Below are 14,709 nucleotides of genomic sequence, written 5' to 3' on the forward strand. Positions count from 1 at the left end.
TTTTTTAGGAGCGTTTCAAACTTTTCATGTTATGTTGATATAAATGTTTTTAATACAAATTTCTACTTTCGAACTCGACTATACTATTTCAATAAATATTTTTTAAAAAATTGTTATAAAGTTCACTTAATAAATTTGAATTCAATCTCATCGTATATTAGATAAATTCAAACATGATAAGATAATATCAATGTCTTCTGTTTTCGCAAATTTTATTTAATAACGAATAATATTTAGTAGGATTGTGTAAATCAATATCAATATAAATATATGTACTTATTTTTCACGCAATGGTGATATTTTAAAGAATATGACATAGATAGAAGTGATAACTGCAGTTTCAACTATTTTATTGGAATATATAAAAAAAAATCAATGTCATATTTTGATGCAACAATATACATTTACGTGTCAAACTTCAAGATTTAATCTTGATCGGGCGTCATAGCATATGATTGTTCTACAATCTCTTTGTTACAATCCTGATCCGTCATGAGTGAATCATTTGGTGGAGCAACCAACTACCAATCCAAACTCAACCCATCAAATAAATTTAAAAACAAAATCATGAAATAGCCGTTTGAATATGCTCCATTCTCAATAAATATAGTATCAATACGCAATCACAATATATTGATAGAATCATTAGCTAGTTTTAGTAATATGAATAGACAATAATAATTTAGTAAGCAAATAATACAAAAACAGTATGTGTGTGTATATATATATATATATATATATATATATATATATATAACTCCATGTAAAAATTTACAGTTTAAGAGTATTTATATACTTCGATATATAAGTAGTAAATATATGCTGTATTTGTCCAATTTTAGTTGTTATAGTTTTCATTTATAGAGTCAACGATAATAGTACTGACTAACATTTTATATTATATTTTTTCATCATATTGAGATGTAAAAATGTAATTTATAGTACTTTTCGTATAATTTTTGAATATCTAAATTTTTTTAAAAAATACAAAATCAATATATTCTAATTTGACTTAAAAAATTAATTAAATTGACTTTTAAAAAATATAATACGATAATTAGAAGTACAGATGAAGTATCATATATTTTGCAAACATACATATACCATTTTAATCACATATATTTATCATAACATAATGTATATGTTTTATAAATATTAACGTGATATACACATGCAATGCAATAACATGCCTAAACTAGTACTTATATATAATTTTTAATTTAATTTTTACTATTTTATATCTTCATTCCTCTCAATTTATGTAACTCTTTTCAAATTTTGAGATTCAAACAAATCTATTTTTTACCGTAAATTTTTTTATATATTTTTTAATTATTTTGAATTGTCAATTATTATGACTCATAATACTTTTTATATAATTTAAAAATATATAAATTTCATTTTATAAAAATCAAAAATTTTACAAGTAAATTTTCGATTAAACTTTAATTCTCGAAAAAAGAAAAATGTCAGGTATCCCATAAAAGTACTCCCACATGTCACGTTGAAAATGAAGCCACTCAAAAACGGGTCGGGTCTACCGAAGTTTTAAGGGTTTTATTTCTTTCTGTATTTAGGCGAAGGGTTTTACTACTTCTCTTACTCTACTGAGCTTTTCTTCCTTTATAGCCGCAGTCAGGAGGAAGAAGAAGGAAAACAGAATCAAATTTCTTCCTTCTTTTTGTTTATTAATTTATTTTTGTGCAATGGCTACTCTCATTCCCCCGTCAGTTATAGTTCCACCGGCGAATTCAAAGTCGGCGGCTGTCGAATCGGAGAAAGAGAAAGTTGATTACCTGAACTTGCCTTGTCCAATTCCTTATGAAGAAATCCATCGCGAAGCTCTCAGTTAGTATTTTCATCCTTTTACTTCGCCTTTGATCATTTGTTGCTATTAAGTTTTAATGAATTCGGTTTTGATTGGAGATAAATGGATGTATTTGATTTATAAGGATGTGGCGGTATAGTTGAAATGGTTTGGAATAGGGTGGATTAGATGTAGAGGATTTATGTAACCGGATCCTGTAATTGAGAAGCTTTCAGTTTGTATTGTTGCTATCGTTTACTTCGCCTCTGATCAATTGTTGCTTTAAGTTAAATGAATTTGGTGTGAGTTGAGTGAAATGGATGTATATGATTTATAAGGATATGGCGGTATAGTTGGAATGGTTTGGAATAGTGTGGATTAGATGTTGATGATTTATGTAACTGGATCCTGTAATTGAGAAGCTCTCAGTTAGTATTGTTGTCCTTTTACTTCGCCTCTGATCAATTGTTGCTTTAAATTTTAATGAATTCGGTTTGAGTAGAGAGAAATGAATGGATAGGATTTATAAAGATGTCGTGGTGTAGTTGAAATGGTTCGGAATAGAGTGGATTAGATGTTGAAGATTTATGTAGCCGGATCCTGTAATTGAGAAGCTCTCAGTTAGTATTATTATCATATACTTCTCGCTTATGATCAGTTGTTGCTTTTAAAGCTTAATGAAGTTAGTTTTGTTTAGAGAGAAATGGATGTATAGGGTTTATAAGGATGTGTCGGTATAGTTGAAATGGTTCGGAATAGAGTGGATTAAATATAGAAGATTTATGTAGCTGGATCCTTAATTGAGAAGCTCTCAGTTAGTATTATTATCATTTATTTCTCGCCTATGATCCACTGTTGCTTTTAAATTTAATGTAATTGATTTGAGTAGAGTGAAATGGATATTTATGATTAAAAGGGATGTGGCGGTATAGTTGAGATGGTTCGAAATAGGGTGGATTAGGTGTAAAAGGTTTAGGTATCCTGTAATTGAGAAGCTCTCAGGTAGTATTGCTATCATTTACTTCTCGCCTATGATCAGTTGTTGCTTTTAAGATTTAATGAAACTGGTTTGAGTAGAGTGGGATGTATGTATATGATTTATAAGGATGTGGCGGTAAATGGTTTGGAATTGAGTGGATTAGATGTAGAAGATTTATGTAGCCGGATCCTGTAATTGAGAAGCTCTCAGTTGTTTGTAGATTGCTTTGCGTGTTGTAAGAATTGAGATGTGATTTAAGTATGGAGTTTTAACTTTTAATGTTATGTTGCCTCTAATAGTTAGGGATATGGTGCAAGTCTGTAAGAGATATACTAATGATATTTGTCTAATTGACAAAATTACTGACACGTCGATCGGAAGCTGGAAATGTAGGATGGGAAGTTTAAATTCATATATGTATGGTAAATATAACTTGCATAAGAAGGAAGGTGATGCAAGAAGACACACTCTAGACATCTAGACTTTTAGGTGAATGACAAGATAGAACAAGATATTAGATAACTAAAATAAATGTAAAAGATTTATGTAAAGGATCCTGTAATTGAGTAATAGTTGATTTTCTGTTATCTGCAGATTGGGTTTCTTTGCGTTTCTAAAAATTGAAATGTGTTTTGAAGTATGGAGTTTTAACTTTTAATATCATGTCGCCTCCGTTGGTGTAGGAATTAGGTTTCATGGTGCAATTCTGCAAGATATATACAAACGCTATTGTCTTATTGACAAAATGACTGACAAGTGGATAAAAAAAGTTGGAATTGTAGGATGGGAAGTGAAGCCATAAACCATATATGTATCCTAAATATAACGTGCATAAAAAGGAAAGTGATGCGAGAATGACACAATCTAGACATCTAGATTTAGTCTTCTGGGTAATGACAAGATAGAATAAGATATATGATAACTAAAATAGATGTAGAAGATTTATGTAGCGGATCTTGTAATTGATCAGTATTTCATTTCTTGTTGTCTGCAGATTGCTTTAGCGTATTCTAAGAATTGAAAATGTGATTTTAAGTATGGAGTTTTGACTTATAATATTATGTCGCATCCAATGGTGTAGCTATTAGGTTTCATGGTGCTAGCCTGCAAGATATGTACAAATGAAATTGTCTTATTGACAAAGTGACAGACAAGTGGATTGAAAAAGTTGGAATTGTAGGATGGGAAGTTAAATCAAATCGTAAAGGATAACTTGCATAAGAAGGAAGGTGATGTGAGAACAACACAATCTAGATATTTAGATTTAGTCTTCTAGGCAAATTACATAATATAATAAGATATAAGATAACTAAAATAGAGGACTCTTACAAGCGTGTAATGCGGCAAGGAGAAACCTAACAAAATGAAAATTAGTTTTGTAGAGTGGTTGTAGATTTTGAGAGGAACAATGTTATATGATAGTAAATGTTGAGTCTACAAGGCCACATATATCCTAAGATCAATGTTACTATAATCTAGATGTTAAAATGAATGTGTAGTTGTAGAAGAGCTTTTGAAAGGAAAGAGCATGATTTCGTACATTCGAGGAACAATTTATATGATGGTGAATGGGTCTAAGGGGCCATGTATATCCTAAAATCAGTGTCTCTAAAATCTAGATGTTTAAATTAATGTGAAGTCGTAGAAGAGCTTTTGAAAGGAAGGAACTTGATTCCATACATCCAAGGACTAATTTCATAAATGTTTTGTCTATTTGGTGCACTTGAGGTTCTTATATCATATGTTTTTGTTGATTCTCTCTCCCCTCTCTCTCTCTCTCTCTCTCTCTCTCTTTCTCTCTTTTTTTTTTTTTTGTATAGCTCTTGCACAAGGGAGCTTTTATCAACAAAATTATACTGTACTTGATATAAGAAAATAGATTAGGAGTGATCATGTCCTATAGAGGATAAAATTAGCACATGTAGAATGCCGAAGTAAGGCCGTCTATGATTGTATGACACTATTTTTTAAGGGAGAATAATAAGTTTGTAGTGCTCATTGGGGTGAATCCAGAATTCCAATTTTTTGGTGATGTGAAGTTGCCACACATGGCAGTTGATGTTTCTTTTTTCTTGCATATTCCCATTTTTGCCCCCAACTCTTATTTCTAAGTCCGTTCCCACCCGGGCCTCTGTAATTGGTGTAACCTAATAGTAGCTTTGTATGAATCTCTTCTTGCCACTTATTAGATTACCTTTTATTTAATACTCCCTCCGTTTTAAATTAATAGTGACTTCAACTCAAAAAAATTAACCCTAAATATTTTCTAGTATAAAAAATTAAAGTATGCAAGCATTTCAACTGTACCCTGATAGTTCTTTTTCTGTTTAATATTGTTCAATTCTCAAAAACTTCTAATAAACAGGGTAACTCAAGAGGTAATACCCTGTTTTTATAATGTTTCTTATTGGGCATGAAAAAAGCTAAAACAATGATGAAATGGGATGGATAGGGTATTTTAAGGGGCGTGTAAAGTAAACATGACAAGTTAAATGGACTGAATGGAGTACATCATTAATGTACTTCAATTATTATTTATTAGTATCCTTGTAAGATCGTTATTAAGTTATAATGTATGTGAAGGCTCTAAATTTAAGTTATAACTATTATAATATACATTTACAATCATTGAACTTGTAACAGATGATTCTATACAACATACCTAGTGTATACAACATGGTACCTAAGTATTATGTGAAATACAATGTTACCAGTTTAAAATTAAAAAAACATACCCAGTGTAATCTGTAATCGACAAAGGGGGTCGGGGGTAAATTATATATGATCCTAAACAACAGCGATATATCCAATGTTACAACAAATGAATTTTGCAAAAACTCTTGGCACATGAAATAATGAGTGAAATTAAAACATAATAAATATTGAAATAAAATTTATTTCTATCTATAACTAAGAAATTACATGCTCACAAATTCATAGAAATACGAACAATTTTTATTTATGATCTTCATTGAATTATAAGAAGATCAAATTATAATTTTTTTACATATTTTAAATCAGGTTATTTAATGAAATATCGAATCACTTGTTACATTTTGATATTTTCTAGTTCTCCGGCCAAATTTACTTCCTCATAAATAATTTTTCATTTAAAGTTATCTAATTATGTGATTAAGAATTTTGACAATTATGAAGACTTATCAACTAGATATGTTTGACCTGCCATTAGATTATATTAGTTATAAAGTAAAAATATGGTACAAATTGTACTTCTTTAATTAAAATTACTACTATATTTTGAGTTTGGGTCTGGGGCTTTAGGCTTAGCACGACCCCCATGGAACTAGTATAGAACTACATATGACAATCTGATGATGGAAGATAATAAAGAGAAGATGAGATTAGCTTGCCCCCACAAGGATGATACACAGAAATTGAGAATAAAGAAGATGAGATAGACCTAAAACTACATGGACAGAAGTTGTATCACAACACGTACAATCTCTCATAATCATGTGAGCTAAGAATAGAACACAATGGAAGTGAGGATCCATATATGCGATAACACTAGTTGGGACTAAGGCATAGTTATTGTTGTTACACTTACATTAGGTGTTTTTTTCAGTATTCATTGTATTCTAGTTAGATATTTATAGAGGTATATGTATAAGATTTGGAAAAATTGTTTTATATTTAGTATGGAATGAAATGGGCTTGCATAGAGAGCAAAATGGATAGAAAGGATTCATACATCTGACCCAACTGGTTTGAGATTGTGTATAGTTGTGTGTTTGTTGTGAATGCTCTAGGTTTAGCAAGAAATACTGCCTCTACATTCTAATTCAACCTTGCATTTGGGAAAAGAGGGTGTGCTAATAGTTGTTCGATTCATTGTGTGTAGATGTAAAGTTGTGTCCAGTAGTTCTTCTTTATCAAAACCTGGAGAGCTGGTTGTTGAAACCACTATAAAGTTAAATTACTGCAGTGCTTCTACTGCAGTTATAGTGTTTCCTTTCATGTTCATATGTAGTCAGCTTTGGTGCTCTTAAATGTGACACTCCTATATAATTGTTGTTGTTCTAGTGAAGGAAATAACTAATTCATGTCTCTATTGGCAGTGTCTTTAAAGCCCGAGCTTTTTGAAGGACTGCGTTTTGATTTTACCAGAGGACTTAATCAGAGATTTTCACTGAGTCATAGGTAGATTTTATATACTTCACCACTATCTTATTTGTAGCTATGTTCCTCCGTTGCTTGAGGGGAAGAGCTGTTCTCTTAGTTGATAACAAATGTGTTCTTACCTTTTATCAGTGTTTTTATGGGGCCTACAGAACTTCCTACTCAGTCTGCTGACATCGTCAAAATACCAACTGCGCACTATGAGTTTGGTGCCAACTTTATAGATCCACAGGTCTGTAGTTGAATTTTATTTTTCTAAGTGGCTGAACTCATTGAGGATCAAATAGCAGCGACAATGACATCCTACTAATGCTACAGATGATGCTTATTGGGAGAGTAATGACAGATGGTAGGGTGAATGCTAGGGTGAAGTGCGATTTGTCTGAGAATCTTTCATTGAAAGCCAATGGTCAGGTATTAAATGATATCTGCAACTGTTGCTTTCCCTTCCATAATTATGTGGAGCGACTGTATGTCTCATAATTACTATCTTCTTAACAGCTGACTGGTGAACCACACATGTCACATGGCATGGTTAATTTTGATTACAAGGTAATTATTCTCTGTTTATGGAAGGATATTCTTGCATATAATTCATTAGATTTAATTGATCTATCCAGGCTATTCTGGTCACTCTTCCTATTTCATTTAAGTTGTACTATTCTCATACTATGTGCAGGCCATTTGACTTGGGAATAATGATTGTTGTATATTTTTGTTGTTGTTGTTTATAAGGGTAAAGACTACAGGACCCAATTTCAACTTGGCAATGGTGCATTACTTGGAGCCAGCTACATCCAGGTATTGTTACTCATCATTGCTGTCAATACTTATTTTTCTTCAATATTTCCATCATGACGTTCGACTGGCATTTTCTCCCTAACTGTTATAGAAAACGTTTTCTTGAGATGAGGGTCTATCGGAAACAACCTCTCTACCCCACAAAGATAGGGATAAGGTCTGCGTGCACCACTTCATCCTCCCCAGGCCCCACTTGTGGGGATATAGCAAGTTTGTCAGAAAGGAAATGACCTTTTCTCAGTCCATTATGTATATGAACTGTTATAATGCATCAGACATTTATGTCCTCAAATTACACGAGGTATCGTAAAGTTTCAAAGGTTCAGTAAATTTTGTCTTACTTGATACGATGAGTTGGAATAGTGTATTATCACTTACAAGTATGCGTTTTTAGGTTTAAAATGAGAAGATAATAATGTGTGACATTGTGCTATTAACTGGAATTAAAAGCCTAGTGAGTGGGAGAGAGAGCAAAGGGAACCATTAGGAGTTGTTATAGCATCAATATGAGATCAATCGTAATGTAGTTTGTGAAAAGTCAGATTACTTAATTGGATTAAATGCTAAGAAGAGAAGAAGACACTAGTGATTAATGTGGGTCACATTCTCTAACAACTCCTTGATTACTTAGAAAATACTTTTTAAGTGTTACTTTACTAATTATTAGCTTTACCTCATCCTGTTCCCTCAACCCCTGATGACAAGAAGGGACTGCCAACCACTCTGTACTGCTACTCCCTTTGGCCACAAAATGTGCTCTTTGACAGGAACAGTGTCACGCAACTCAATCTGCATCAACTACATACCCATTACTTTACAAAAGTAAAACATTTCCAATTTAAAGGAAACCTCCATTATTTAACTTCTCACCAGAACGATCAACTGAAACAGTAGACAATTTCCACCATCATTTACTATTTAAGCTAGCCAATGAGTAGCTGTAATTGTGACATCCGTTTGATGCCATTGTTTTGGTAAGAAACGTCATGAGTTCAAGTTTGTCATTTGCACTTCTTTCTGGACAGTAATGAGGGATCAATTGAAATCAACTAAAATTGTTTGTTTTGTGAGACTATGCATTCAAGATGTGTTTGGGGGTACATAAAGGATCCTTTTCTATCAATTGTATCCTAGCGAAGTTTTCTAGGTGGGGTTTCATTTGATTTATTGTGGATTGGATGATGGAAAACCAAGCAAAGCGCGAAGAGTGGTGTGGTAGACACATGGTTTTGGGTGTGAACGAGCATTATGGATAGTGGTGGTTAGGCATATACGTGGTTTATTTTTTTGTAATTGAGAGTTTGTTTGATGAGGTCATCCCTTGGTGGAAGACTTCAACGTGGAGATTCCTTGTTCATAGTTGTCGGATTAGTTGTCTTAACGCTGCATGGTCTATTTGTGTCAGCGGGAGGAAAGATCTGAATAGACTAGGAAAGTATGGCAAGGATACTGCAGATATAAGCCCCTTTTAAAGAGGATGGGGCCTCCCCTATGTCTTTGATGGTTGGTAACTTGGATTACTCTAATTTAAATGTCCCTACTCACGTTGGCTCATTTTGCTGGAAAATGTTTTGGAATTAAAAGATGAATTCTTTAAATAATTGGGCTCAATGTGTATAGGTGAGCTTCTACAGGTACCATTGCTTTATGCTCTTCTTTATGGCAACTTCCATATTATCAATAGTTATAAAAGGACCTTCTTATAAAAGGTTTCTATTAGTAATTTGCTACTTGGGGTTTTGTTCCTTGGTGGCAGCTCGACTACAAAGTACAAACTCAGTGTCATACTCTATAAATTGGAGAGTTGAGACAGTAATGGACTTTACTTTCTGAAAAAGAGTGGAAATTGCAAATGTTATAGCAATTTATTTTTTCGCTTTTGTCCTTTCGCGCTGTGGGCATATCTGATTAGTTGGTTTGATATCATCTACCACCTATTGGTCAATCATGGATTCCTTGTGGTTCGTATTAAGTACCAGAGAATGAGTAAACTGTCCTTATTGAGGGTCAATATCATATGGAGATGAATTGTGTGGTATTATCTTTTTAGCTTTGCTAACTGAACCTTTATGTGCTCTTGCAGAGTGTCGGTCCACATTTTTCTCTGGGTGGGGAAGTGTTCTGGGCTGGTCAGCATCGGAAATCTGGCATTGGTTATGCTGCTCGCTACAACACAGATAAAATGGTATGCTGCCTATTACTAGATGTTAGATAATTTTTTATCTCGATTCGAGGCATTATAATATTTGTTCAAAAGAATGACTTGTTTGTGATTGAGTTGTAGTTGTAATTACTGTTATTGTGTTGGTAATACACGGCAGCAGCTTGAATTTCATTGCTGTTTTACAATTAGTTCTTTTTGGTACTTGCTAATTATTTCAGTTGATTGAGAAGACTTCTATTTAACTTCAGTTGAAGTCCTTCCGGAAAACTAATATGTATCATGCCCCAGTTAGACATTTGATTGATTGCTTTGTCTGAGTAAGTTTTTTCAGTAGCTATAACATCAAGGGCAGTGTCATTATTCTCCTTCATCTCTTGTATGAATAGCTCTAGAATAAAATTGAATTGCAGGTCGGTCTTCCAGACGCAAAAGGATTTTTATTATATCGTTTTGACTTGGTATTTTAATATTATGTCAAACAGGAACATCAAAATATTCACGTTTCACGTTTCTGAGTATAAACCCTCCCAAAGAGAAAACATATCTATTATATTTTCTTTTCACTAGCATTAATTTCTTGTAGTTGTCTTTTTTGTAGGTGTCTTTCATCTTTCCAGTTTTTTTTAAAATGATTTTCACATAATTCAGTGTTTGTTAATTTATCTGCAGGTTGCTGCAGGGCAAGTTGCTAGTACTGGAATGGTTGCACTGAGTTATGTTCAGAAAATTTCTGATAAGGTTGTCAGAGTCACTAGTATCTTAACAATTGCATTTTGTGACTGGTTTTCTTGAACTCTTTTCTTCCATGCAGGTGTCTCTAGCATCAGATTTTATGTACAACTACATGTCAAGAGATGTAACAGCAAGCTTTGGTTATGATTACATCCTTCGGCAGGTAACCTTTTGTTGTAAATTCTTTCCGAAAATCTAGCTTGATTTCCTGCAGGCTACTGTTTGTCTTTCGTACTTAAACTCCTCTGCATTCCAGCAGTTTGCAGTTCCTGTTGGCTTTGAGAGACCCTTACTCGATGAAGGGTGTAGTTTCTTCCTAGTTTCTAACCTGCTGCTACTGTCCTGAATCTAGTGAAAAATGAACGCTTCAAATTTAATATCTCAATATTGGCCTTGTATCTTTTTCAAAATGATTGATGCAGACTCTCCAATAGATCATTTCTTACCTTGGCCCGTAGGTTAGACACCTTGCCTTAGGTTTCGACACCTTGATGGTAGAACCATTCTAGCATTATAATCAGTGTTGTGAAAAGCGTAGAAAAGCGCGCTTCAAAGCGAGGCGACCCTTGTGCGCTTTTTTATCTTGAGGCGAGGCGATCTGAAAAAAGCTCTCCCTTCAGATGAAGAAGCGAGAAGCGACCCTAAGGCAAAAGCGCAATAAAGCGCGCTTTTTATAAAAAAAAGCGACAATTAGGGTTTTTAAAAAAAATTTAGGTTTTTTTTAAAAAAAACTGACATATAACCTTCTCTCTCCTCACGACTCTTCTTTCGCGACTCTTTCCCTTCTTTTCTCCTCGCGGCTCTTCTTTCACAATACTTCTTTCCCTGCTTTCTCTCCTGACGATCTCGACTGAGGCTGCCTCTCTCTTCAACCTCAACCGCGACTGCATGTAACTTTTTGTTCATCTCTTTTTTAGCTAATGTTTGTTAGTTCATCTCTATGAGTTTCTTTTCTCCTGAAATATACAATCTTCGCCTGTGCTTCATCTCTTCATCTCTCTGAGTTTCGACTACTCTAGTTTTTTCTTCTTCTTCTCTTCTTTTCTTCATCTCTGCTGCCTGCTCTGTTTCTAATTACTGACTGCTGCCTCCTCTGTTTGTTTTTCAATTCTTTTGCTTTTTATTTTATTTTATTTTATTTTGTGATCAGTCTAGCAGCCTTGTTGAAGAATAGGAGTTTGAATCTTTGTGATTTAATTATGTTTTTGATTTTTTGCTTGATATGTTATGACTTATGAGTATTTTTGCCTATGTAATTTCTTTCAATCTAAGACTATATTACCTCTATTTAGTTATTTAATATTTTTTTATTTTTATACTAAATGTCGCTTTTTTAAAAAAAAGCGCTAGCTTCGCTTCACGCTTCTCGCTTCCCAAAACACTGATTATAATTCAGTTTATCTTAAAGACCGATTACCACGTCTTCCATGTGTATTGCATGGACCGACTTGGTGTGTGCCCATGAGTCCATATATTTGTAGCAGCCTGCAGCCCTTCGTTCTTGCTTCCTGATTTATAACTCTTTCTTCAGCTAAGATATATGTACTAGTGGTTTTAATTTTGTATTCTCTTTCATATCTTTCTGCTATGTGACATCTCATTTCTTTTTGTGATGTGACATCTTGTTTCTGTAGTGTTAAGAGTTTCAGAATACTGAACCCTGTTAGGAATCCGATGCACCTAAGTGTGGTAAGGTAGATAGTTAGGAGTCTTGTGTAGAGAATCATCTCTGCTTAGATTTTCTACTCTTTGGGATATCACATGTGTATGGGGTGTTCTCCCCGAAGTGTTATACAAGGTAAATTGACCTAAATACCGTGACTCCTAATTATGAGAGAGTTGGGGAAATTTGGTGCTATTAACCTAAATGTGTAAAATGAGATGTGAGAAGTGAGACTGAGATGATATGGGCATGTGGGGAGGAGGTGCACGGATGCGTCAGTTAGTAGGTGTGAGAGATTGGCTATAACAAAAGTTAGGATAGGTAGAGGTATGCCAAAAAAGAGCTGGGTGAGGTGATCGAACATGACTTGGCACAAATTCAGTTTATTGAGGACATGACCTTAGATAGGAAAGTATGGAAGTCTAGAATTAGGATAGAAGGTTAGTAGGTAGGCGAATGTTGTTGCACCTTATGTGGTAGAGGGAAGGGCCTTGTGGTGTTATTTGGTAAGTTCATAGTTCCTTATTCTTCTATTTGTATTACTATCTATTGTTGCATTTACTTTTTATCTGGCTATTTGGTTGTCGTATTTTCTTGGCCATCATGCTTTGATGAGCTGAGCGTGTATTAGAAACAATCTCTCTATTTTACAATGGTAGGACTAAGGTCTGGGTACATCCTAGCCTTCCTAGATTCCACTTGTGAGATTACACGGGGTATGTTGTTGTTGTTGGATAACTGTGGTGTCGGGGTCAACTTGTGCGCACCTCGACTAATTCGAATGTGTACCGACTACCTCCGACCAATACATGTACCGAGTAATCCTGTCCCACCTAGGTTTATTAGATGGATGGGAGAAATCAACTAGTGTTTTTTCCTCTTGCTGATATCTGAACAGTGATTCCTCAATCGTCATGGTTCTCAAATTACTTCATTGACTATACTAGGTCACCCTTGGGTGCAAAGACATGTAGAAACTTTTTGTGGGCTGCTGTTATGCGTTTTGCAAGGGTTATGATTTATGAAAGCTCATTAAGTTGATCTTATATTTGTGACTGCATTGCGACCATGTTGGGACATCTAATCAACCTTTCTCATTCACTTTAATGTTTACTGAATCAACATTATGCGTGCATCACAGTGCCGTCTCAGAGGGAAGATTGATTCCAATGGTTGTGTAGCTGCTTTCTTGGAAGAGCGCTTGAACATGGGTCTTAATTTCATTCTTTCAGCTGAGGTAAGTGGCATATGGATTTTACCTATTCTTGTTTTATTTATTTTCCTTCGGATAACCGTGAAATTTCTTAAGGCAGCTAGTGCATGGATTGGAACTCTTATATTAGGGGCGGAGCACCCCTCTTATCTATTTCCCTCCTCCATGCTTATACTTGTTGGAATCCGATCTCACAGTTTGGTAGAATGACTTTCATTGGTTTCCTAACGGTTTTCCTTGTCACTTTTTCAGGTCGATCACAAAAAGAAAGACTACAAGTTCGGTTTTGGACTCACAGTCGGAGAATAGAGGGCAGCTTAAACAGGGATTAGGTATTAGCATATGAGCACAAGATTAAAATTGAAAGCATCTTGACAAGTGATGCTTTTTCTCAGCGATAAAAGAATCGAAACATCAGTTTTGTATTTTTATCGAGCGACATTGGTTCTGAACCATACATTTCATCTACTGGTGCAACTAGTCACTGATAGCTGATATTGCAATTTCGGTAAATTCTTTACAGTTTAGAATTGTAGAGTTTACTTTATTTTGATAAAGAGATCTACCATTCTCATTTTACTGGATGCTATGTGCTTAATAATTCTATGGTTAAAATTTAATGTAAGAGCAGAGATTTTGAAGATGTTTGAATACCTGCTATCTGAAAACAAAGGGAAGTCATAGTTTAGACTTCAACAGAGGTGACATTTAGTAATTTTCTTCGTCTAGTATTTGTGATGGTGGGAGATAGCAGGCGTCTAGCGAAATAGTTGAATGGTTCAGATACAATTCTTATAAAAAGAAAGTGTCAATCATTTATGTCTGTTTCAAATCAGTTAGAATCGATTATATGAATTTTCTATAGTTAATTTCTGAATCTCTTGAGATAATGTAGTCGGTGTAATACTATATAGCATGGGGAATTATCAAGATGGTAGAATTAGGTAGATGCTTAAGCTTTTATCAAATTTTTAAGGATATGTTGCCCAGAAATAGTATGTGATTTCTTTCCATTTATTTTAGTTTTTACAGATAAAATTATCTAGTATTTATTGCGAGGAGGAAACTAAGTATGCAATAATTGGTTCGAATATCATGGGTTATCAAAAAGGATAGTGATAAATAATAAAGGACGAAGCAATTGCAACAAATGGATATGATTCAATTGCATACATTATGACATAGAACATGCACGTGTTCTTTAATTTGA

The 14,709-nt window shown here is 34.0% G+C and overlaps 1 protein-coding gene across 1 annotated transcript; it reads left to right on the plus strand.

Annotated features, from left to right (window-relative positions):
- The first annotated feature begins 1,588 nt into the window (after positions 1 to 1,588).
- Positions 1,589 to 14,150, plus strand: LOC107021140 (mitochondrial import receptor subunit TOM40-1-like). The gene is made up of 11 exons (XM_015221742.2): positions 1,589 to 1,848; positions 6,866 to 6,947; positions 7,059 to 7,158; positions 7,245 to 7,340; positions 7,428 to 7,478; positions 7,662 to 7,727; positions 9,811 to 9,912; positions 10,561 to 10,629; positions 10,703 to 10,786; positions 13,428 to 13,523; positions 13,752 to 14,150. The coding sequence occupies exons 1-11, from the start codon at positions 1,707 to 1,709 to the stop codon at positions 13,806 to 13,808; spliced, it is 945 nt and encodes a 314-aa protein (XP_015077228.1). The 5' UTR covers positions 1,589 to 1,706; the 3' UTR covers positions 13,809 to 14,150.
- The last annotated feature ends 559 nt before the right edge of the window (positions 14,151 to 14,709 follow it).

Source organism: Solanum pennellii, chromosome 6 (assembly GCF_001406875.1).
Source record: "Solanum pennellii chromosome 6, SPENNV200".
Taxonomy (NCBI): domain Eukaryota; kingdom Viridiplantae; phylum Streptophyta; class Magnoliopsida; order Solanales; family Solanaceae; genus Solanum; species Solanum pennellii.